Source organism: Xyrauchen texanus, chromosome 34 (assembly GCF_025860055.1).
Source record: "Xyrauchen texanus isolate HMW12.3.18 chromosome 34, RBS_HiC_50CHRs, whole genome shotgun sequence".
NCBI classification, from domain to species: Eukaryota; Metazoa; Chordata; class Actinopteri; order Cypriniformes; family Catostomidae; genus Xyrauchen; species Xyrauchen texanus.
In genome coordinates this window covers 16,246,495-16,271,800 of record NC_068309.1, presented here as the reverse complement: position 1 = coordinate 16,271,800, position 25,306 = coordinate 16,246,495, and the positions used below count along the sequence as shown (strand labels likewise).

Below are 25,306 nucleotides of genomic sequence, written 5' to 3'. Positions count from 1 at the left end.
ATGCTTCAGTGAGCGTCTTACGATTCTCCCCTCAGGCAAACAGCAGACGAGCAGCATGTTCTCTAGGCAGGGGTCACAACGAGCACATTAGTTACACCCCATTGCTCTCTGGTAGAGATTGTGTATGTGTGCTAGCTGAAGTAAAAGTGAGTGTGTGTGTGTGTGTGTGTCTGTATCTCTGCCTGATGGTTAGGGCCATAAACCACCTGCTGCTGGCCTGGCCCAGCAAGATAAGTGGACTGACCAGAGTGCTCAGTCCATCTGTTCAGTGACATTTGCTGGTCTATGCTGTTCTGTACGCAGTATGTGTTCTGCTATGAGTTGCTAGCATGGCTGTAGTGTACTACAAATTATGATCCTAGAGCAGTACACTCATACCCTGGCTATATATAGATCTAGAGCACGTTTCAACTGTATTTACTAACAGATTTGATTTTCGGAATGTCCTGTTCATACAACAGCTTACAGGAGTGGCTTGTCAACAGTGTGTATGAACGAATAACCAAAGTCAATCTCATGATCGCTGTGAAAAACAGCTGGAACCACTTAAATCTTTCTTAATCAAAATTAATGCATTTGCTAATTTTCACATTAGATTCTGATATTTTATTCAGCTCCTTGTGAGTGCTGAACACTGGTTGGAAGAATGTGGAACATTTGCGATGTGACCCAGATAGAAGCTGAATTCCCACAACCTGCTTGAGCGAACCATCAACGTTTCTCCAGCGCTGCATTCCAGTATAATTACATGGACAATGCCAGCACTAAAACCAAAACAACACGTTCTCTGCAAGCACTTTTCATGTGGAGTTTAAAGCAGCAAATCATGTTAATGCAGCTTCACAATTGCTGTAGGAAAGTGTATTGCCACTATTAATATTGTTGAGGATGAGGGATTAAGAGGTTTAATGCCAATTGCAATAAAAACACAAACTACGGGGACTACATATTTCAATTAGTTAACCCCCCACTTAGACTTGCAAAATGTTTATTGCTACTAGAATTGGTGCTATTTTAGTGCATTTTTATCTTTATATTTTGCAATGTTTTGTTTGGAAAAAGTTAATAAAACATTATTGTTACATATCGTTTTCTTTTCTATGAACTAAATGCATTTTGACTTTGAACAGAAGTATATATAAACCCAAATTTTGACACTTTCAAAATTTGCAAGTAATCGCGATTACCTGAAAAATCATGCGATTAATCAAGATTCAATATTTTTATCTAAAGACACAGAACTAATTTTAACAGAACAGATTTTCGCTTTTTAATATTTGTTTTCATTCATATAATTTTTCAACATACCAATAATAAAACAAAAAAAACAAACAAAAAAATCGTATTCTTTTTAAATGCACATTGTCATATCAACAACCATCCGGTTATTATCTCTGTTTTAAGTATCATAAGCCAAAAGGTACACATAACATTATTATATATTCATTTCTAGTCAGACATAACGAAAAGATTTACTTCTTTGGTTCAGTAAATTCACAACATTTACTAAAAGAACCAGCTGATAAAAAACATTTGTTTGGAAATTGGATTAAACTGGTCGGGCTGTTGTGTTATGCGCAGTAGATTCAAAAGAACCGACTCATATGAGAATTTTAGCACCGTGTTGCATTTAAGCACCAGTAACAAAACATGTCATGAAAATCATTCACCCTGATATTTATAAAAAAAATTTTAAAAAAGTTAATGGATCCAAAGTCTATGATTGACATGAGATTATTTAATAAACAAAAGTCAAAACAAGGAGTGTATTCATCCATCAAATTTTAATTAACCTGGGTTTAGACTGTCATGAGACATGTTAGTTTTACCCTACTGATGATGTGTTGTTGCAATAGTAATCCTGCTCAATACGAGAGGAACCGCAGGTTCAGACATTTGGTGCGTGTGCTTGCCTGAGGAGCCACTGGTGCGAAGCTACCATCTGTGGGATTATGACACAATGCCTCCAAGTCAGAATCCCTCATAAACGGAATCATACTGCAGTGCAGTGGGAATCTGATTGGCCTGGGATAACCTGCCCGCGAGGGCCCAGCAAGAAGAGCAGTTCGAGACGGGGCTAGGGTGCAGCCGGATGAGTCCCACCCCTCACCCGTCACGCACCACACGTTTGTGGAGAACCTGGTGCTAAATGAATCGTAGATGACATGATTTTAAATGCTTTTTTTAGAAAGCAATATTTGCGTTGCTACAAAACTCAGCCTAAGATTGGCATCAAAATACTGCATATACAGAATTGTATCCTATTCTCCATGTTTTTGCATTCTGCCACTTTTTATTGAGTACAAGAAATTATGGAGAGGAATTCATTCAAACTCGCATCGCCTGTGTGAGCATCACAGCTAAATGTGTTTGAGCATACGCACTAACCAATAACCCATGGCTATTCTACATATTTCATACTCAATACCACTGAAAAGGATTTTCATAAATGATTCTACAGTTCCTATACTTTTTTTATTCTATAACCACAAAAACACTTTTTAAAGAGTCATTAGATGTAGTCTGTTCACATTTGATCGATTGATATTGGACAGTGTTGAAAACATCCATCCATTATAATAATATAATATGTCCTCAAAAATATTCCTCACCCATTAATAGGTTGTAAAAGAGTCACATTAAGAGCTTATTCTGAACAAGACTTTATCGGGCACATGAGCCATATAGAGAACATTTTCGGGTGTATAAATATAGGTGATTGTACAAACGGTGTGGAAGTCTGAGACAGACTTAATATTTTGCAGGGAAGCTTTTGAATCCCTGCCTGGGAGCCAGGCTTACATAGGGCTTAGAAGGGGATAAAAGCCAAGATTTAATTCAACATGCACCCTTTTGTTTCCAACTGGGGTTCCTTACCTCGCCTCTGTGGTGGGACGATATCTTACACACATGCTTCATCGCTTTTGTAGAGACACAATTCTCTGGATGGCAGTACAGCTTGATTATTCATTTGAAAGAGAGAAGTGCTCTCATTTCTGTGTTGAATGCGATTGCTTGGAAGGATGCAAATCATTTTTCATTACCTGCCAGGTGCAGGGGAGTGGAGTTGCGTCCCTGTGTGTCTCTGCAGTTGATGTTCTCCAAGCTGCACAGTTTTTGGACCCGGGCCAGGCAGCCTTTTTTGGCGGCATCCAAAAGTGCTGCATCTCCTCTCAGCAAGTCCTGGATATCTGTGTCTCCCTCCTTCACCATGTCCAATGGAGTGTTTCCATCCCGATTCTTCTTGGTGGGGTCTGCTCCATGCTGTAGGAGATAATGACATTGAGCACAGATCCACAGAGAAGCACTACAGGCTGACATAGAAATCTAACCCTCACCTGAGATCTTGCTAGGATATTACTGTATACTGCCCTACAAAGGCAAAACAAAGTAACTATGCCATTAATTACACCATTTTTTGATTGTCCTGCCTAATTTGTTGAACATACACACATCATAATTTCGAAAAGACTTAATGCTTATTAATGCAGAGTTTTTGTGTGATAAAATCACTTAACTGTTTCCATGTAAAGTTATATGCAATTTTACAACTTTGTTACCATGACAACATAACACCATAAACCCTACAGTAAACATTATGATTTAAACAACTTTGCAGCTCAAATAATACATGAGTTTTAAAAGAAGAATTTATAAACCTCAAACTTTTGACCCTAAACCCTCCAAAAATGGGCCCCATTCACTTCTATTAAAGCAGCTTATTTGAAACTTTGTGGTAATCAACTTTCAAGCTTGTGAAGCACAAGTGCGTTATTTTCCACATTCATTCGGTAATTTATTTATATATTATTTTATATATTTTTTTCAAGAAGTGTCTATTTTTGTTGGATATATATATATATATATATATATATATATATATATATATATATATATATATATATATATATATATATATATATATATATATATATATTTATTTATTTATTTTTTTACTTATGTTTTATTTTCTTTGTTGCATTGCTTTGAGAAGTTCAAGTTTTTTGAGCAAAGTTTATAATAATATTGTTCAACAACATTTTAAATTGAAATGTGGCATACTGTTATATTTAGCATTTGAGTAAGGTTGATTTGTGAAAACATTTTTATGTATTTATTTTGACATTGTTTTTCTCATTTCAAATATAGAGGAAGCAGTGTTATCTTTAATTAAGTATTTAATTCACTGACTGGAATTCCAAAAACAGGGATTACAATAAGGCTATTTAATATATAAACCCATTTTTATTGATTTGCCAGAAAACTTTTTCATTGTGATATATATTGTTATCGTGATGTAAACTTAATCGTATCATGATTTTGATCGTATTGCTCACCCCTAATTGAACACAGTATATTACATTACTATTTTAGTAATGCATCAAGTAGATCAAAGAGAATTTCTTTCATATCTAAGAAAAATGTACCCTGTAACAGAACTATTATAACTGAATTAATTTATAACTGGAATCAAATTGAATCAGGAAATTAGTGTTAGTGCCCTACATGACACTTAAATCGTTGCTTGTACAGATTTAGATTCAGTGGGTGTTAAATACAAATTATTTTCCTGCACTTTCGGAACTAAAGTGAGATGTTCATTTAATGAGTCCTGAAGCTGCACCTCTCTGTGACTGGAACCTGAGGTGCAATGAAAACAGAAAGCATTAAAAACTTTACAGAGTGATAAAAACCATTAACAACCCCAGGCTATCACCTGAATTAACAAGTATGTTAAGTGACATGATGCTGATTCGTGTGTGCATGTTTTAGCAAGTTTGTGTGTGTTTGTGTGTGTGATAACCCAGCAGGACTAACAGGGTTTACAGCAGAGATACATTTTAATTTAAGCAAAATAATTGTGTCTGATAAAAAAAAAAAAATTATAGTTTTTTTTTTTTAGTTTTACATTTGCAAAAAATAGTTGGAAATTACACGACCCTACATTTGCGAAACACAATAAGTATGCCAACACTGAAAAAGAAAAATGGCTTTAAAGCTCCTTTGCCTTGTTTTTTTTATTGTGGATTTTGTAGTTACTGCACATGTCACACTCTGTTATATTTGTATAAATCGGAGCACAGTTGAGCCCAACCTTCTGGTACAGCACAGACGGTGTACGAGGCTGGACTTTGAACTAAACTTTGATACAATGTGTAGTTAATGCATTTTGCCTGTGCACGGCAGTATAATGTAACTCCATGGCAGCTCATTAAAAATGTTTTCTTGGAAACACATGGTATACAGTGATTTGTTTATCATTTTCAACCCATTCTAAATGACTTTTCAAGATTCGCAACCTCATTCATACTTTGGGGGCATTAAACTTACAGAATTAACCACAACAAATTTTCAAGAAATAACAAAATCATATGTTTAAGTTGGCAAAGAACAAACCTCATGTGCATGATGAAAGAATGTGAAATGAAGTGCCCTGACTGGTAGTAGTACCTTCAGAAGCAGTTTGCAGATCTCATATTTGCCCTTGGCCGCTGCCTCGTGCAATGGGGTGAACTTCCACAGGTCAGCCACGTTGACCGAAGCTCCGTGCCTAACCAGCAGCTCTGCTACTTCATAATGGCCGTACGAGCAAGCATTATGCAATGGAACCAAACCTCTGACAGCAGAAATGCAGAGAGAGATCAGCAGAGTGAGATAAACAGTGACAGAAAGATTATAGTTTATATCCTACTACAGGATGTGCTGACTGTAAATAAGGACTATTTGAATGAAACAACAGAGTGAGAATTTCTGATGAAGAGCAGCTGAGAGTCTCACTCACCCTTTGTCTTTGGCATGAACATCGGCGCCGTGGTGTAACAGGTACTCAACCAAGGCCACACGATTGTAGCCGGCAGCAAAGTGGAGTGGCGTGGAGTGCCGGCCCTCTAGGTCTCGACAGTTCACATTCTGATTAGAGCAGAGTTGCTGTACAAGACCAAACAAAACCATTAGGGTGTTTGTTGGGTGCAGCCAAAACATCATTAAAATGTTGAATAAATAGTGAAAATGAATAAAAAATTAGGACCAGGATTCAATTGTAAAAAAAATAATAATAATTTACATTTTCCTTTAAAACTCAGACTACTACAAATCTTCCTTCCATCTTTAGCTATAAGAAATATTTGTATAACTGAAACATTAGATAATAGGACTATAATGAGTAAAACTAAACCATACACTGTATTTAATTTAATTAAATAGAGAAAAATAAATAATTGAAAAAACAATTGATGAACAAATTATATTAATCCACTAATTCAAATAAGAGCACACGAAATTATATAAATCGCTAGGGCTGGGTATTGATGCACAATTCCCGATTGATACAATTTCAATTCACAAGCTCTTGGTTCGATTCAATATCGATTCATATAGGTGTATTTCAGTTATAATTTCCCTTTTGCTTACATATGAAAGAAATTCTCTCTTCTAGCTAATGCTGTTAATTATAGAGGGGACAGTCTAACTAGGTACATTACGAAAATATACATTTTACTCATTATATTTTATTCATTTATAATTTGAGATATTTTAGCTTTTAAAAATTAACAAATCATGTTTATATAATTGCATAATTTGTGCTATTTACAGGTATTAATATTAATTTGTTGAACGCATAATAAAAAAACAGTTCTGTCTCTTTAAGAAAACAGGTAGCTCTGTAATGAGCATCTGTAGATGAACTCATTTTAACAAAAGAGGGCTTGAATGGTTTATCTCATCCCTGCTATGCATGATTAGAACAAAATTTTTATTTTTTTTGTAGAAAGGCTATAAAAAGAGACATTATTCAATGACAAATGTTCGCGTGGATCTCGTCTTTGGATTTGGTTACACACAAGAGTAAAAGTCTGATCTTGTGATTTAAGAATCAATATTGAGATTGTTCAAATGAAGATCATGATGAATAGGAAAATCTATATTTTTAGTCACCCCTAATAAATAAATTTTTTTTATATTTCTGAATAGTTTTTAACTTTAACTAGTGTTACAAATGACCTGACCTAACAGCCGTGATAACATTTTGTATGGTATCTACCAGCTACAGTGTGTGCAGTAAAATTTATACAAAAACAGAGATTAACTAGATTTTACACAGAAATTTGAAACGGAAGAAACATATTGGACATCGAATATTATATATATATATATATATATATAAAAAATCAAAACCTCCTTTACTTAAGGCAGAGAGAGAACTTTACTGAGCATGTGCTGAGTATGTATGTCTGTATGAGTATGTTTGTGACAACTGCACCGTCTCCCCTAAACCACACAGCTAATACGGTAAAAGTTGACGTCAACGATAAGCATTTTAAAACGAGTACTAATTTCATAAACTTTCTATTTGCTTTTATAGGGTACCAGGCCAGAATTATGGCAGGCAGCAGTATAGATTCTGATTAATTGCCTGACAAAAGTCTAATTGGAGCTCTGATCTAATTGCTTTATGCATAATGAGGCATCCAGATAATGAGGATCTGATCGCATTAAAAGACATTCATCACACCCAGACGTTTTGATCATCTGTTTCTAAATCACTCTCTTTAGTCTTGTGAAACACGATACTTTGTGTTTGTGTATGTGTGTCCAGGGCATAGAGCTGGCTCAGCATTTCTCTAAAACGCTTCTACTGAAGAAAACACACAAGGTCGAATGTGAGTTTTTCCTACGTCGGCTACTTCATTTAAGGTTGTGAATATGAAAAAGGGCTTCAAGTCGTGCCCTTGAAAAGTTTCATTGGTTGGCGTAAATATGGCAATTTCATTTTATTGCATGAAAAACACAATTGTAAAAATTCTATCAATAACTGCAGCCGTTTTATGGCCTTTGCACTGAGCACATGAAAACATTTCTAAAGGTTATCACAAAGTATCTGAAACAATTTAAAAAGTTTTCACAATGTTCCTCACAAAGATGAGGAACAAGGACAGCCCAAATATTTATTCTTTTATTTTGTTATATCCCCTATAGTTTCAAACAAAAGGCATCTCACCTTCACAGTGTCTAAGTCTCCTGCTTTTGCTGCTTCTAAGAATCTGTAGTCCACATCAGAGTTCCTCACTGGAATGTTTTCTAACAGACAAAAAATTAATTCTGCAACTGTAAATGAACATCAAAGCCCAAATAAACAAATATAAGGTTGGGTCAGGATGGTGGACTTATCGACTCGTTCAGACAACCAACCCACTGACTACTTGAAAAATATGAATTTGAAATATGAAAAAAGTATATTTTTTTATATCAATAAACAAATGCCTAACAGAAGCCTAAATCCACATATAACCGCACATTCAGTTCCTACCATTCAGAATCTGCTGTACAGCTTCATTGCCCATCTGTGCAGCTGAGAAGCCCTGTAGAGAGACGATAGCAGGATCGGCTCCATAACTCAACAGCAGCCTGCACGTCTGCAAGTGTCCAGCCAGAGCTGCCCTGTGCAATGCCGTCTGACCCAGAGTATCAACGGCATTCATCTATAAACACAAACAGAAAGGGTTGGAAAGGTAAAAGTAAAATCCCCTTCTCTTCACTGCTCACCGAGCAGGATTGAGCTGTAAGTAAACTTGGTCTGCTTTCAAATGAACACAAACATGAATTAATCAGAGAAGCCCTTGGGAAACTTCTGTGCTTCTTCAAAGACTATCAGGAACACACAGGGAAGACAGACAAGGACCAAGCACATAATTGTATATTGTGTGTGGTTGAGCGTTTGTGCAGGCCTACATGGAATCTGTGGCTGCAGAATTTCACAGATTTCTGCAGAAATCAAATGCTTGTCATTCACAAAGTGATACAAGTCCCTCCCGCTTGTGTTTATATTTGTGAAATATCTCATCTAATTTGATTATGCTTTCAGATTTTGTAAAGTATTCTCCTGTTACACAATACATTTGTGTAATGTATTTTAATGTAGCTCCATTTAACACATTCTACCATGTTTAAATCCATCCCACAGAATTCCAAAGATTTTCCCCTAAAATCAGCAAAGAAAATGCAGAAAAGGTTCTTCAGAAACCATCTGGGCCAGCATATGTCACAATTACAATTCATTATTGTCTTTTAACCTCTTTAACTATTTTAAATTCCAATTTAAAACCCCCAAAAAATCTGCTAAATCCTTCTGTCACTAATAAATATTCAACACAATTTGTTTTTAAATTCAAAATTTTAGCACTGACTTTTTGCAACGTCATTTTGTGACCAATGAAATCAGATCAATTATTCGGATAGTGCAGTCAATGTCCAGTGGTCTTTGCTAGATTAATGACTTACAAGAGATTTTATTCTTCAACAACTACAGAGTAGTAGTGAGTGTGGAAAGATAAGACGGACAACTGTAAGTTTTGTATGTTGCCATGGTGCTGAACTCATGGGGTGCATTACTGTATTACTGTAATAGAATTACTGTATTTTACATTTATGCAAATGCTGTGTCCAAAATTGCTCAACAATTCACTACATAGTGAATGGCACATAGTATACTATATGGGGAAAGAGAGAGCAAAAACAAGAAAAAACTATATACATCGATGTGAAAAAATATGATTTGTTCTATTTTTTTTGCATTTTTCATACTAAATTGTTTTAGATCTTCAAATGAGATATAACCTAAAAGGCAACTTGAGTAAACACAAAATACAGTTTTCAAATATATATCTTTTTTATTTCAGCAAAAAAGTTATCCAACATCTATATCACCCATGTGAAAAACAAACTGCCCCCTTAAACTTAATAGCTGGTTGTGCTTTTAGCAGCAACAACTGAAACCAAACGCTTCCGATAACTGGAGATCAGTTTTCACAATGCTGTGGTAAAATTTTGTCCCACTCTTCTTTGCAGAACTACTTCAGTTCAGCCACATTGGAGGGTTTTGAGCATAAACTGCCTATTTAAGGTCCTGTCACAGCATCACAAACAGGTTCAAGTCAGGACTTTGTCTAGGCCACTCCAAAACTTTAATTTAGCTTCTGTTGAGCCATTCAGAGGTGGACTTAATCCTATGCTTTGGATCCTTGTCTTGCAGCATAATCCAGTTGTGCTTGAGCTTCAGCTTACAGACTGATGACCAGATATTCTCCTTTAGGATTTCCTGGTAGACAGAAGAATTCATGTTTCCCGCATTTATTCCATGTCGCCCTGGCCCTGAAGCAGCAAAGCATCCCCACACCATCACACTACCACCATGCTTGACTGTAGGTATGATGCTCTTTTTGTGGCATTATGTGTTTGATTTACGCCAGATGTAAAGGGGCTACTGTCTTCCAACAGTTCCAATTTCAACTCATCAGTCCACAGAACATTCTCCCAAAAGGTTCAAGGCTCATCAAGGTGTGTTTTGGCAAAATTCAGACAAGCCTTAATGTTCTTCTGGGTTGGCAGTGGTTTTCACTTCGTTACTCTTCCATGGATGCCGTTTTTGGCCAGTGTCTTTCTGATAGTTGAGTCACGAATAGTGACATTTATTGATGTGAGAGAGGCCTGCAGTTCCTTGGATGTTGTCCTTGGCTTTTTTGCTCTAGAAGGAACTTTGGAAGGTCAGCTACTTCTGGGAAGGTTCACTATAGCGCCAAGTTTTCTCCATTTGGAGATAATGGCTCTCACTGTGGTTCTTTGGAGTCCCAGAACCTTTGAAATAGCTTTGCAACCCTTCCCAGACTAATGTACTTCAATCATAATTTTTGGAATTTCTTTCATCTTTGGCATATTATGCTACTGGGTGAGACCTTTTAGCTAACCTTTTGCTGCTGAGTTGTATTTAGGTGGTGATTTGATTGAACTGTGCTGGCAGTAATTAGGCCTAGGTGTGTCTAGTCCAGCCCAATTATGAATTCTGTTTCATAGATTTGAAGATTTAGTAACTAAGGGGGCAAATACTTTTTCACACATGCCCTTTATTTTGTGTTTACTCAGATTGCCTTGGTTTTATGTTAGATTTTGCATAAATGTTTTAAACAATTTAGAACGAGATATACAAAAACAGAAGAAATCAGGACTGCACATACTGTGCACGAGTATGACATTACAGAAACATTGTGATGAAAAAACTTTAAATCTGAGCAGAATGAAATACATTTCCAAAAATCCAATTTTAATCTAAAATTTTAATCATATTTAACCTCAACCTCAATACAAACGTTAAGTGGTGTTTTCTTAAAATCGATTTTCATTGTAATTTTTTTGTGTTATTCACACTTGAAACAGCCAAACTTTGTCTGTTTGAAAACCAGTGAATTCAGACACAACCACACTATACACCGATCAGCCACAACATAAAAACCACCAGCCTAATATCGTGTAGGTCCCCCTCGTGCCACAAAAACAGCTCTGACCTGTCGAGACATGGACTCCACAAGACCTCTGAAGGTGTCCTGTGGTATCTGGCACCAAGATGTTAGCAGCAGACCTGTAAGTTGCGAGGTCGTCCATTCATGGATCGGACTTGATCACTTTAATAGGCAGGGTTTTTTCCTTCATTTACATTTTTTTTTGCCGGTCGCCAAAGCTATATTCCGGGTCGCCGAAGCAAATTAATTATATTTGTCTCATTTTCGGCACTTGGCTAAATATGCTTCATCTGAACCGTGCGAGGAAAGCCTGGTTTTACTTGTGATGCACATGATTAGAAAACAGTAGAGGCAAGCGGAATGGAGATTCGCAGAGGGAGACATGATATTACAAGTATTATCATGGAATATTGTTCATTGATCGTGTAACAAAATTGCAAGACAGTAGTGTCTGTTGTATTTTTTCACATTGCAATGGCAGAATTAACAGAAAAAGGAAAGACTTTACATCTGTCATTTAATGCGGTGAAGTGCTATCCGATATAAAATTTGTAATTTTCTAAAAATAAAAAAAAATATTCCAACAAGGCACACTGAATAGCATTTCCAAAAGTCAGATTTTAATCTAATTTTAAACAACACATAGTTGTGTAGTAACAACTTTTTTATTATTATTGTTTAGATTACAAACAATTAAATGGATTTGAGTGAGACATGCAAACATTTTTAAAATAAAATCATCTAACCAGTGCAAACATTCGGATGCTTTTCTCAGTAACACACGAGCTGATGTGTTTATTTTAAGATAGCTTTATTATTCCTGTTTCCTGGTCCATTTATTAACATCTGTTTACAGTTTCCCCACACGCTCTGTAAACACACACTAGTGACAATAGCCTTTTGTATTTGAACCACCAGCCTGACTAATTATATAGTTCATTTATGTCACTTAAGTCTTACGTCAATCCGGCCACTGAAGCTTGGCAGTGAGCTGAGACAACACCTGTTAACGATTGGATGGGTTTCTGCAGGGTTGTATTGAAACAGATGGATACTGATGATAGAATGATGAAATTGGGGTAATAGCAGCCCATTCCTGGTTTATTGATCATGCAGAAGAACTGGGATCTGAACACAAGGGAGGTCGGTTTTGAAAATCAAGATGCTCCAGGCAACAAAAGAGCCACAAAACATCAATGAAAAAGACCTCTGGATAATGCAACCCTGCATGAAATTTGGACATGCAAGTTTGATGAATGGGAGGCTCTTTAGATACACCGGCTTGAACAAAGAAGGCATACAGTGGATGAGATTATTTACAGGTGTATCGGCTCCTCTTGCCTCTCCGCTTAAGAATAGCTGATCAGCCCTGATGCTCTCAGCCAAGACAGTAGCTGAATGCCTGATCACTTAGTCGATGCTTATCTGATTTGGCTCTCTAAAAGAGCTCCATTGATTTGGAAGTCTTTCACCCCTCCCTACACTGGAGAGGTAATGGCATGACTGACGTAGCTTGTAAATGGCCTCCAGTTTCTTTGACATAGTTCAGCTGTGTGACTAGGGCAGCCAGGCTGTTAACTTATACAGTTTCACTGGAAATTTTTCCGAAGTAAACACTTTTGACCGCGAGCCCGTACAAACACTCATGCACACTATGGCAGCTTTGTTCTTCTCTTCACTAATGAGAACTCCAGGTGCATAATTAGATGACGCACACAGACAACATTTATGCGAGGCTAGAAAAAACTGGGCTACAAGCAGACTGTCAGGTGTCATGCCGATTTTTGACTGCCTAGTATGATTATGGTTAGGGGTAGGTGTGGCCTTAAGGGAGAGGGACAAAGGTCTTCCTACGATGGTAAAGGTTAGGATTGGGTGTAAAGGTGGACTTTAGGGATAGGGACCAATCAGGTAGCGGGAAGAAAAAATTTGATAGGAGTCTGATTTCTAATCAACAGTGGGCAGATGACGAAAATTATGTCATGCGATGTAGTGCCATACGGAACAAGTATACTTTGGCCTTAAGGTTGTTTAAATTGTAAACAAAAATAAAAACTGTAAACATTCCTGCTTTCAATGAAATGGCAACTATCAGACTTGAATTATGTGATTAATGTGATTAATATTAAACTTTTGTCATTACTCAATTACTTTAATTTAGTATTTTCCTCACACAATGCTATCCTACGACTTGTAATGTTCTGCAAAAGTCATATAGATAAGAATAGGATTTTTCTATGTTGAAGCTAACAAAATAATAAAAATAATAAGGCTTAGGGATGGGTAAAATATTAATATCTACATATGAATTTATCTACTTGTAAATGGTACAACTTATCCAGTTATCAATCCAGTTATCAATAAACATGATAAAAAGCATGCATGCAATATAATGTCTAATTTCAAGACATCATGTTTATTGATACAATACATGGAATTTTTCAGTTTTAAAAAGCTAAAATGTGACCAAAATTTTGAAAAACTAATGATTACATTTTTTTTTTTACAATTTATATTTCGTAATGTACCATGTTAGAAGGCTAATTAACAGCATTAGCCGAGAGATAATTTCTTTCATATGAAAGCAAATTAGACATTCATAAATAGACCCCTATTCATGACAGATTGGTCAATAATAATCAATATTAATGATAATGTTAAATACCCAGCCCTAATGAAACCTAAAAGATCAAACCAATACTGATTGGTCAATAATAATCAATATTGATACAAAAGAATGTTAAATGATATTCAGTTTTTGGTACACATCTTCGGTTTTGTGTTGATGAAGTGTTACTTCAGTTTAGGAAGTACTCAAGTCAAAAATGGGTAGGAAACACTGATATAAATCACTTAAATGGCACTTTTATTGTGTTTTTGCATTCTGTTTGATGCTTGAAAGCTCCAGTTCCCATTCAAATGCAGTGAAAAGAGTGGCGAGTCCATTCTTCAAATTTTCTAATTTTGAGTAAATGATAACAGAATTGTAATTTTAAGGTGAACTATTCCTTTAATGTGAATGGGGTGATGAATGTTTGGTCATTTATTAGGAAGATGTTAGCATATAAAGCCCTCCATACTGATGATGAGCTCTTCTATCTTTGTCAATTATCTTAACCACTGATAAGCAGGAAAATTACTCTTAGAAATTAAGTGAATAAAATGTAGCTGTGTTAGCAATTTTCATTGCTCTCCTCTTGCCATTTATACACGATGACTCAACTGCACACAGATTTAAATGTGACAGAAAGGCTGCTCCACTGAACAGATTTTTCTCTGCTCAGGTGAGAACAGGCACAGATGGTGTGCATTTATAAAGGGGACAAATTCTACAATAGAAACATTTAATATTTTCCCCACTTATGCTGTTACTCAAGGTTCCTTGCACCAAAACAGTCATAATTTAGTTTTACAAGACAAGTTCTTTCTTTCCATCCTTTCTTTGACTCGTAGAACAAAACAGCCAGTTTTAGATACTGTACCCTTTATGTATGACATGTGCAGATTTTCAAACAGGTTCCTCGACATGAGGATAGGTAAACTACTCCTTTAAAGGGTTCATGAAGTGGAAAATCTAATTTACCATGATATCTTCACATAAGAGTTCATAGCACTATTAAAACATAATGTAAAATTCAGAACACAAAACTTCTTCGTTAGTCCAAAAAAAGGCTTTATTGAAACCACTGTGCCAAAACGGCTTGTTCTCTACTTCCTCCTCACTAATACGTCATAGTGAGGTCAGCACAGCCTCTGCATGAATACATCAATGACTACTTTATTGTCGACACTGCTTAGGCCCGTCTTGCTGTTAAGAGTAGAGCGGTGACATTATTTTTGGAGCAATAGGAGGGGTCACAATGGCCACGAAGATGTCAAGACGTTGCAGTGCCAGGTTGTGGGAAACCAGATCTCTTGCATTTGCTTCGCAAGTATCCAACATTAAGAAAGAGTGGCTGACTCTTTAAGTCCTGGATTGCATCGGTAAGAAATTTGCTCGTTTCATTTTACTGATGATTCTTTCACAAACAAGACACAGTTCAAAGAAGGCTTTGCAGAGAGACTTAAATTAAAAGTTGATGCAGTGCCAACTATATTGGGCCCAACACTGATGTCGAAACAAACAAGTGTGACTATCCATGTTAATTGATTTGCTTCGTATGTTACAGACTGTTAGATGTGTACTGAGTATTTGATTCTAGTGATTTTAGACACTCGTGTATTAGTTTTAATGCACAGGGATCTCTAAGCAGCATATATTTTCTTGTTCTGTTGGTGTGGTGGCACAATTGCCACAGATGCACCTAAAGAGTTTTGATATCAATATATTTAGACAATTTATTTCCTTTTTAATGAAAACATGACTCATTGTAACGAACAATGTATGCGTTTGTCACTACACTGAATATATGATGAAAGATGATTATATGATGAACGAGAGTGCGTCAAACACCAGTGAATGTATCCTGTTTACGTTTACATGTTGCACAGTAAGTGTTTCCTTTCACAGTTATAAATGTGATAGCACCATGTATTTACACTTTATTTGGTACTGTCATGCATTACTCAGCATTTGTAAAACATAGAAATGTTTCACCATTGGAAAATGCCACAACTATGTATGATGTTGTGTCACGTCATGGTTTAAACAACAATAACAGTAATACCTATTACACAAATAGATAAGTGAATTACAGTGATTACTTACCAGGCTGTCACAGACTATGTTTGTGGAGGGGTTAATTCGGGATCATACTCTGGCTCAAACATGTATGGATGAATTCCTCCGGTTGTCATTTTTTTTAAAACATCTGAACTTTTTAAAACAGCCCCATATGCACGTAAGGTCATTTACAATTATCCACATGCAAGGATGTTACCTAATCACAGTGTGGGCATTTACACTGAAGTCTTCAAGAGAAAACACCCCAAAAACAAGGAGCATTTGAATCAGAGGCACAAAAACTGGATAGAAAATTACCAATTATTCCTAAATTATGACTACTTTTAATTTAAAGAAAATCACACTAACATTATAAAATAAAATAAAAATCCAATTCATGACACCTTTAAGCCAGAGTACATTGTAAACATTGTGAGGAGAATTGCATTGTTAGATGTGTGCTCTGTGTGTGTGAGGATGTGTGATGGGTGTGTGAGAAAATGTGATGTGTTGCATCTCTGTAGGGAACTAGAAGGAACAGGCATGGAATATGGCACGTGCTGACGCAGGAACAGATGTTTACCTTTGCCCCATGTTTCTGCAACACCTCCATAATGTCGTTGTGTGCCCGCTCTGCCGCCACATGGAGAGGTGTCATGAAGCTGCACAAGGAGAGAGGAGATGATAATAGAGACAGGAAGGGGCAGAGGTAAGATCATGAGAAAGACCTTGAAAGGCATGAATCTCCAGGGGAAAAACTATTGCAACTTCAACACGTAATGGGCACATTCACTCACTCTTTGTTCTTTTCATTGACATTGGCTCCTTTACGTAGCAGCATTTCGGTGACCTGTTTTCTTTTTGGATGGGGTGAGGCAACCGCACAGTGCTGAAATACAAGATACAGGTCTTGTCAAAGCCTTTTGAACAATGAAATTCCAATATTTTTCCATTACATTTCCAGTCGTTCATGATTACTGGATAAGGAATTGTTTTTTTTTATTTACAGACATTGCATTTACAACTTAATTTCTATTTGATAAAATATTTTAGAGCAAAACTACAAAAATAATATTCATAAGAGAAATGTACATGGCATTTCCATGTCTTAAAAGGTTTTCCATGACCATGGGAAGTCTGTAAAATGAATAGTTCACACAAAAATAAACATTCACTCATTTATTGAAGAATGTTTATCCAGGTCACAACACTGGTCTGAACGATTCATTCACTAATCAGAAATCCCTTCTCTCATTAACAGACAGGAGAGTGTGGATGTCAAGATTTTCAGTGAATAATGACTTAAATTTCAGTTAGTTTCACACCCAAAGCTATCATATGACTTCAGAAGACTTGAAATATAGCACACAAGTCATATGGACCACTTTAATGATTTATGTTGCTTTGGCATCCTTTTTTAAGCTTGAAATCTCCAGTACCCATTTTTTGTAATTGCATGGAAAAGAGCTACAGGTACCCTTTTCAAAATTTCTCCTTTTGAAAGTCAAAAAGGTATGACACATGGGTGAGTAAATTATACCTTTTTCCTTTTGCAGTGAAATATTCCTTTAATATTTTCCTTCATCCTGATCTACTAGCAGTGTAACTTTGAAGTGGATAGGCAGGAGCTCACCAGTGCTGTCTCTTGCGTCTGTGGGTGCTTGAAGTTGATGATCTCAAGCGCCAGGGTCTTCTTCACTTTGGTCATGTCTGCCTCTCGTGCTGCCTGGAGCAGAGAGTGGCCCTTAAACTCATCTGGATCAAATGAAAACAGAGAATATTTAGAAAGATGATGCAAGAAGCACTGAGAGAAGCCAGTGGAAGACATAATTCATCAAGACAAAGCGTGAAAAATAATTTAAGATTCACAGCTATAATGCGATCTGGCTTTATGGCAGCAAATATTACAGTCAGGATATCTACAATGTGCAACTGATCCATTTGACCTGCTTGAATGAATTTCATATATACCGATTTCTCTGTGCATACAATCTGTTATGCTTTTATGCATAGCACTCTACACATCATATTACATCTAAATATACATGTTCTCATTTACCAGGCACTGTTCTCCAAAGTGACTTGCAAAGAAGGAAAACAAAAAGTGTTCATATCTTAAAATATACATCCGCACAGACTCGAAACCAAACACAAATTCAACATAAAGGAAAATCTTTACACAGCAAAAGTTTCACTCTACTGCACACTGGGAGAAACCAGATGGAGAATTCACAGGCAATATATATATAATGATATTGTCTGCCAACCTCATCAGCACACTGAAGCTCAGACTCCACTGCAATTGAATAATGCAGAATGAGAGTATTGTACTTTTAAAGCAGTCTTTCTGGAAATCTTGAGGTATCTGTCTCAGTGCCAGGAAAGAATGTGTCAGGAACAATCAGAGCGATCTGCTTATAGCTTACTCACACTTGCAAGGTGGAGGAATGTTTGTTTTTTTGGGCTTTGATGCAACTTGTGCTGGGAAATGCTGAAAGATTCTGGTCTATTGCCATTGCATTTCTCTTATGCGATAAGGTTTAGGAGTTAGTATTATAAAAGTAGTAAGGAACTTGAAGCCATGCTTTGACGTGAATATGGTCATTGCTAAAGGGGTGGCATAATAACGCCCTAATAACAATATAGCGCAGTCTTGAGTGCCTTTGTATTTTAATAAAACTTCTATCAGGTGTACAAACAGAGGGTACCACCCAAACCTCATGCTATTGTTTGAGCCAATGCTGCTGTGTTGAGCTGAACAGACCACTCTACCAAAGGAGTAATATTTTGATAGTGCCACAGAGCCACAATGGCCACGTTTACATGGACACCCGAACACGGCTTGTTTCGAGAAAGCAGAATTCCAGTCTACATGCACAGTATAAGCGGCATACTTTTTACTCACGTATACATGTGGCTCAGTCAGTAAGCAGCTTTCTCCACAGCAATGTAATTTCCCACCAACGCTTATGTAAATAACAAATATGCCATGTGAGGAAGACCTCACTATTTTACTCCCCATTACTTTGCTTTATTTCCAGATATTCCAGAATTGTTGCTGTTTTTGTTTCCATTGACTCTGCATCATGACCTGTAGCGGAATTTCGCTGCAATAGTGGGGTTTCCCTCTTTAGTAAAACTCTGGGATTCCCCCAATGTACAAGCACGTATATGTGAACGTGAGGGGCAGTCGATATTTTACATTGGTGTGTATAAATGATTTATAGTGTATATGCATTTCTCACTAAACTCTGGGAAATGTCGAAATCTTTCCACTGTGTTGACTTGCTGTTGGGCTCCATCCTATGACGCATGCTATCCTGTATGTTCACGCATATGCACGATCTTCAAACTCCCATCAGAATGCAGCTTATGTGTTTACATGATCACATAAGCCACATTCTCTGGGAGAAACCTGGGTATGTTAAACCAGTGTTTACCAACCTTTTTTCTGCCACGGCAAAAAAAATTCTATGGCACACCACTATCCCACATAGGCTAACCATCGTCAACATTTTTCCTTTTCAAGAACTTGTCCATGTTTTCTGGCCGTCTTAGTAGCGTGTTAACTTGTGAAGTTTGAAATTCAACAATGGCAAAAAAAAAAAAAAGTCACATACAGTGTTTGCATTAGACTTTCTCATCGTCCATCATTTTGACAGACAGGGTTGTAAAAATTGGGTCATAATCTATTATTACCCATAATATTAATTTTCATATTTTAATGATAAGACATTTAATAGCTTTTATTTTCATTCACATTTTCTTTTTTAATCATGCACTTACAGGACGAGCATACAGCAGTTTATGCATTTATTTATTTATGAAGAGAACAGCTGAACAACAGAGACACCATACAAGCAGATGAATGTTTTTTCCCCGCAGTGACAGCGGAGGCCATTAAAACACGACATATGAACTACGCAACATTAAAAACATTAAAAACAAATCCAATTAAAATATGAACAAAACACATAAAAAAATGAACGGAATAGAACTCAATCGACAGCTCAACCTTCCTCCTGGTCCGCATCGACATAATCTGGATGCTTGCCTGTGCATAATCAAACGCATCAAGGGAGACTGATGCTGAGACAATTGTCATTAGATTTTGCGTCTTTGCCTCCGTCAGACTTCTCATTGCAATTTTAATTTGATTTCGGGAGGCTGAACACAGCATCATGCGCCGCATTGCCCTCCACATGACAAGAGTTGCAGAAAGCATCACAGAGAGTCGATTTTTACGAGTTTGCTACATATCAAACTTTATATGTGTGTAAACAACAAGGTAATATATAATTAAAAGAAATTATGAGACATTCAATGTCTCTTCACACATTTGGACAGTTTTTAAATATTTCTTGTTGCTTAGTACTCTCAAAAGACATTGTTGGTGAAGCAAAAACGTGTGTAAAAAACATTTTGGTGTAAAGTGACGTCACTTCATAAACTTCAATGTATTCAGCAGCGCTGATGCGAGTCATGTGAAAGACCCTTAACGTGTATAAATATCACTCACTTTTGCACATTAACCATCTCTCTTCACAATTACAAAAGTGAGCGATTATGTTTTCAAAACTGCGAATTTCCCTGAAAAGTGAGGAGTTTTGATCCCTGAAGTTATAATGTTTTTTTCATGCATTTATTTATTTTGTGGAATTTGATAATTTTCCACATCACACCTGACAAACTTTCGCGGCACACTACTGGTTGGGAAATACTGTGTTAAACCACTCTCTTGATCCCATAAACGTCGTAAGGAAATCTTTGTTCTCCTTTACATGACGTTTCAGAATGGTGCTTACTGCAATAACCCTGGAATAAACGGTTTTCTTAAATGCTTGTAAACATGGTCAATGTTAAACTTTTAAGTGATATCAACACAAATGTTTTACTCTGATTCATCACTGGTAATTAGACTAGGATCTACTTTGTTCATTATAAACCTCTGTTTTAATGTTTAGGACTTTACTACCTTGCCAAATTTAAGTAGAAAAGTACTGATGTAGGTATAAAAAATTTTTATACTCACAGGTGAGCCTCTCTTTGAGTTCTGGGGTCGGGGCCATATCCACCGCGCTCTTTCCATGGCAATTGACCAGAGTGGGGTCGGCTCCATGACTCAGCAGTAACGAACACACTTCCACGCGATTCTTGGAGGCGGCCTCATGCAAAGGGGTGAACTGCCAGAGGTCCATGGCATTGACGCACGCCCCATGCTACAGAAAAACATTCAGGGTAAGATGAAGGCTGGATCACACAGCAAGGAGGGAACCAGATTCATTTTCAGATACTTTGAGAACATTAGAGAGTTTTACTCCAACAGTTTTAGAATCGATTATGAATTTCTATCTAAGGGGGAGCCTGCAATGCACCAGAAGCTGTGGTAATACCACTGAGGGAAAAGAATATCTAACACATTTTTAGAAAATGGCAGTTTTCCAGGAGGGAGGAACATCAACTTGCATTCAGACGCAAGGATAAACAGTATGAAGCGCTTAAAACACCTCAAGCTGAAAATACATTATTTCAACTGGCATGTAACAAACTATACACTAGAGGTTGACCAATAATGGATTTTGTATATACTGACAACTAAGGTGTGTGAGCGGTATTCCAATTTATCTGGCAGTAGTTTTTAAAATCCATATACAGAAATAGAATGAAAATATGAAATGTAATTTAGTAATATACCATAAAAAATTAATAAAAAAAAGAACTTTGTAACTTCAATTCAACCTACAACTGTTAAACGACACCGAAACAGTTCTCGGTTCATTTAGAGTCGGACATTAATGAAATTATGACGACTTGTGGTTCAGTAAGTAATTTTAATTTGGTAACCACTTACAAAATGATAAATGATTAATGAATCAAAACGATAACTCAGGAGTTATCGGGAGTGTTTTTATGAACGTTTCATTAAAAAACCCAGTCAAAAGAGTCATTTGTTCGTCAATCAGACTACACTGGTCACGCTGTATGCTTGTTTTTTTTTTGGCGTGCAGCCAGCAAACATAACGCAATAGAAACATTTTGTATTTGTTTTATTTTGCACCTCACAACCCTTTTAACTCATTAAATTCAATTCACACTTCAAGCTCAAAAAAATTATTTATTTTGCCGCGGTGCTTTAAACTAGTATGTAAACATTGCAATTCTTGTGGAGAAACTGGTAATATATTTATGAAAAAAACCATTAACTATTACTAACTCTAAAAACTTTATTGATTTTATCTGTGCAGATTATTCTGCAAAAATGATAAAACTGACTATATAAAAAAGAAAAACAAACTCGAAATGAGATACGCCAGATAAGAGCTCATGGGCAACAAGATCCAAAGGGGCTTTCACACTGGAAGTCTGAAACAGATCACAGTTTGCATGATTTTTTTTTATGGAGTGGTGGTGGCGTAGTGGGCTAAAGCACATAACTGGTAATCTGGTAATGATTGCTGGTTCAATCCCCACAGCCATCACCATTGTGTCCTTGAGCAAGGCACTTAACTCCAGGTTGCTCAGGGGGATTGTCCCTGTAATAAGTACACTGTAAGTCGCTTTGGATAAAAGCGTCTGCACAATGCGTAAATGTACATGAAAGCAGTTTTGCAGAACGGTGAGCGGATTGTGGTACCACACCCAAGACTACCTGTTGGAGGTGGTCTGAGCTCGGTTGCAATGGAACTGTGGCATAGTTTGCATGAGTGAGAAAGCAACCTGTACTTGGGTCTGCACTTCTTCAGAAGTAACATAACTTACGCATGCTTTTTGCAGATTTAAGCATGATGACATAATTTGTTGCACAAAAACACACACGTGTAACTTGATTGACAGGGGAACATATGCAGCGCTGCAAATACTGCTCGTAACCAGCTGTCTCCTCAAAAAAGACTTTGTGAGCATCAGAAATAGTCACCTTTTCCTGGACATGCATATCTGCTGAATTATGGCATGTAAGATGCACAGTGGCACAAGCGTCATTAACTCTGGTGTGCATAATGCACACCAAATTAATTAAAAAAAACGCTGCAGGGGGCGCTGGGAACAATCGCACTTGGACGCAGACAGCAGCAAACGTGCCCTGTATGAAAACCACCCAAACGAACAGCCTTGAGCAACTCCACTGATATAGAAACACAAATGCATTCTCAATAAAGTGGTGTATGATACAAGGTTTCTTAATTGTCTTTTTGATCATTGCACAGCACATTTAATCTGATTTTATGATTCACAGGGCTTAAGGAGATCTGGGGGCTGCTGATATTGTGATAAGCTTTACAGAGGGCGAGAGCATGCAGTGTTAGACTCTGCAGTGTATCAAACTCCAGACTTTGTTCTAGAGACAGGCTGGCCACTCAGCAGGGCTCTGTTGACACAGCGAACATGGGAGAACACACTGTGAGCATAGTGTCCCATATAGCGGTTTTGTAAATAAAGGAAGCTGGGCCAGTTAAAGGCTGTACTCTGTGGAAATTCTGGCTCAAGGGAAAGCTTGTGTTTGGACATAAACTCATAGGACATGCTTAACGCAAAAAAAAATATATATATATATAAAACAAGTTTATTTTTCTTCTGCCGTTCACCAATACACTTTTTATTGGTTCATGCATAAACTTCAGAGAAATCTAACAAAGTTTTGTGAAAACAAGACTTATTTTCTTCTCAAGTTAATGTATCTTGTTTTAAGGATGTTTAGATATTTTTACAGGGGAATAAAGGACCAAAATACAAAGGGTATTTGTATCTGTATCAATGGCAAAATTATCTGAACTGTATTTGAATATAACCGGGTGTGGGCGGGAGGGGCTTAAACCGGACATGCATCAAAACTAAATGAAAAGCCAATTTTTTTAAATGTAACTATTCTATTTATTGTTTCCATACAGAAAATATGCTTTGTATAATTCATAAAATAATGTCTTCTTTTATTCTTATTATTCGTATTATTATTAGGGATGTCCCGATAATTACTTTTTTTTAAGAACAAGTACCAATACTTTTTTATTAGTACTCGCCAATACAAAGTCCGATCCATGTTTTGTTTTTTTGACCTGCATATCAACAGTTTATTTCAATGTTTTCATCAAAATGGTGTTTAAATATTACATTCATTCAAACTTTAATCAAATGAAAATATAACAATACATTTTCAACATGATATTGTATTATTTTTTATCAAATTAAGAGATATTATACAGATCCTCACAGCACAATCCTAAATACAACATTGACCTGATTCCAGTATCATATTATTAACAATTCTGTTTTTTGTTTTGTTTGTTTTTTGCATGCAGAACAGCGTGTCATTCACCCTTAAGAAGAGGTCAACCGATGGACTTTGCAGATACTGATAACTAAGGTGGTGGAAAAAGCTGATAACTGATTAATCGGCTTACAGTTTTTAAAATCGAATTATAGAATGTTAAAAAAATTGGCTTTCAATAATGTGATGGGCAACAAGAGTCCAAAATGTAGATGTTGTTTATTATTGATCCAAAATCCCAATAATAACTACAAGTAACTGAATACACACACACACTCATATATATTCATATAAATATACACATGCATATATATTTATATATATATACACATACATACATACATACATACATACATACATACATACATATACACACATACATACATACATGCATACATACATACATATACACACACACATATATACATATACACACACACACATATACATATACACACACACACATATACATATACATATACGTATATGTATTATATATTATATACAGGGTTGCTTTTAAAATATAATCCATTCCAAATACAGACAATTTAGTAAAAAATGTATTCTGTAACTTAATCCAGTTAAGAAAGTAATGTAATCAGATTACTGATTTACTTTTTGATTACCTCAAAATCGCATATGTGAATAAAGTCAAGAGACAAGCTATATTTTCTCAAAGACTTTTAATCATGCCTTCTGAATGCAAACAAACTATTTGAATAATGTTATGAGTGATGTAGCTATAATTATATACAGTATAAGAATAAAAACATGAAAACCTTAATAGGAATACAGAATATGTTCAAATGTAGAACTCTGCATTTTTAACCAAATCAGGTGAGTCCTCTATCTGTTACAGAACTTAAGTAAATTTTTTCATCAAGCAAATACAGTTAGAACAGATGCACTGAATTATGTATTGGTTAACAACAAAATATGACAGGATATACCTCAGATTCAAAAACACTACAAAGTTTAATTCTGCCATGTATTTCTGTTAGCATGTTGACTAATTGGCACTGACCATTCATTAATTTTCAACTGAAATAGGTAGAATACATGCTATCTTCATCATTATTACTACTATTA

General features: G+C 36.3%; 1 protein-coding gene across 3 annotated transcripts in view; it reads right to left on the bottom strand.

Moving 5' to 3' along the window:
• The window catches only part of LOC127627740 (poly [ADP-ribose] polymerase tankyrase-1-like), a 130,967-nt gene that overhangs the window by 20,692 nt on the left and 84,969 nt on the right, over positions 1 to 25,306 (bottom strand). For all 3 annotated transcript variants that reach the window (XM_052104260.1, XM_052104261.1, XM_052104262.1), the window contains 9 exons: positions 20,987 to 21,173; positions 17,588 to 17,709; positions 16,752 to 16,843; positions 16,538 to 16,616; positions 8,309 to 8,480; positions 8,000 to 8,079; positions 5,783 to 5,928; positions 5,452 to 5,617; positions 3,045 to 3,264 (listed from right to left, as the gene is read on the bottom strand). In XM_052104260.1, the coding sequence (XP_051960220.1) occupies positions 3,045 to 3,264; positions 5,452 to 5,617; positions 5,783 to 5,928; positions 8,000 to 8,079; positions 8,309 to 8,480; positions 16,538 to 16,616; positions 16,752 to 16,843; positions 17,588 to 17,709; positions 20,987 to 21,173 (1,264 nt within the window). The remainder of the gene's footprint in view (positions 1 to 3,044; positions 3,265 to 5,451; positions 5,618 to 5,782; positions 5,929 to 7,999; positions 8,080 to 8,308; positions 8,481 to 16,537; positions 16,617 to 16,751; positions 16,844 to 17,587; positions 17,710 to 20,986; positions 21,174 to 25,306) is intronic.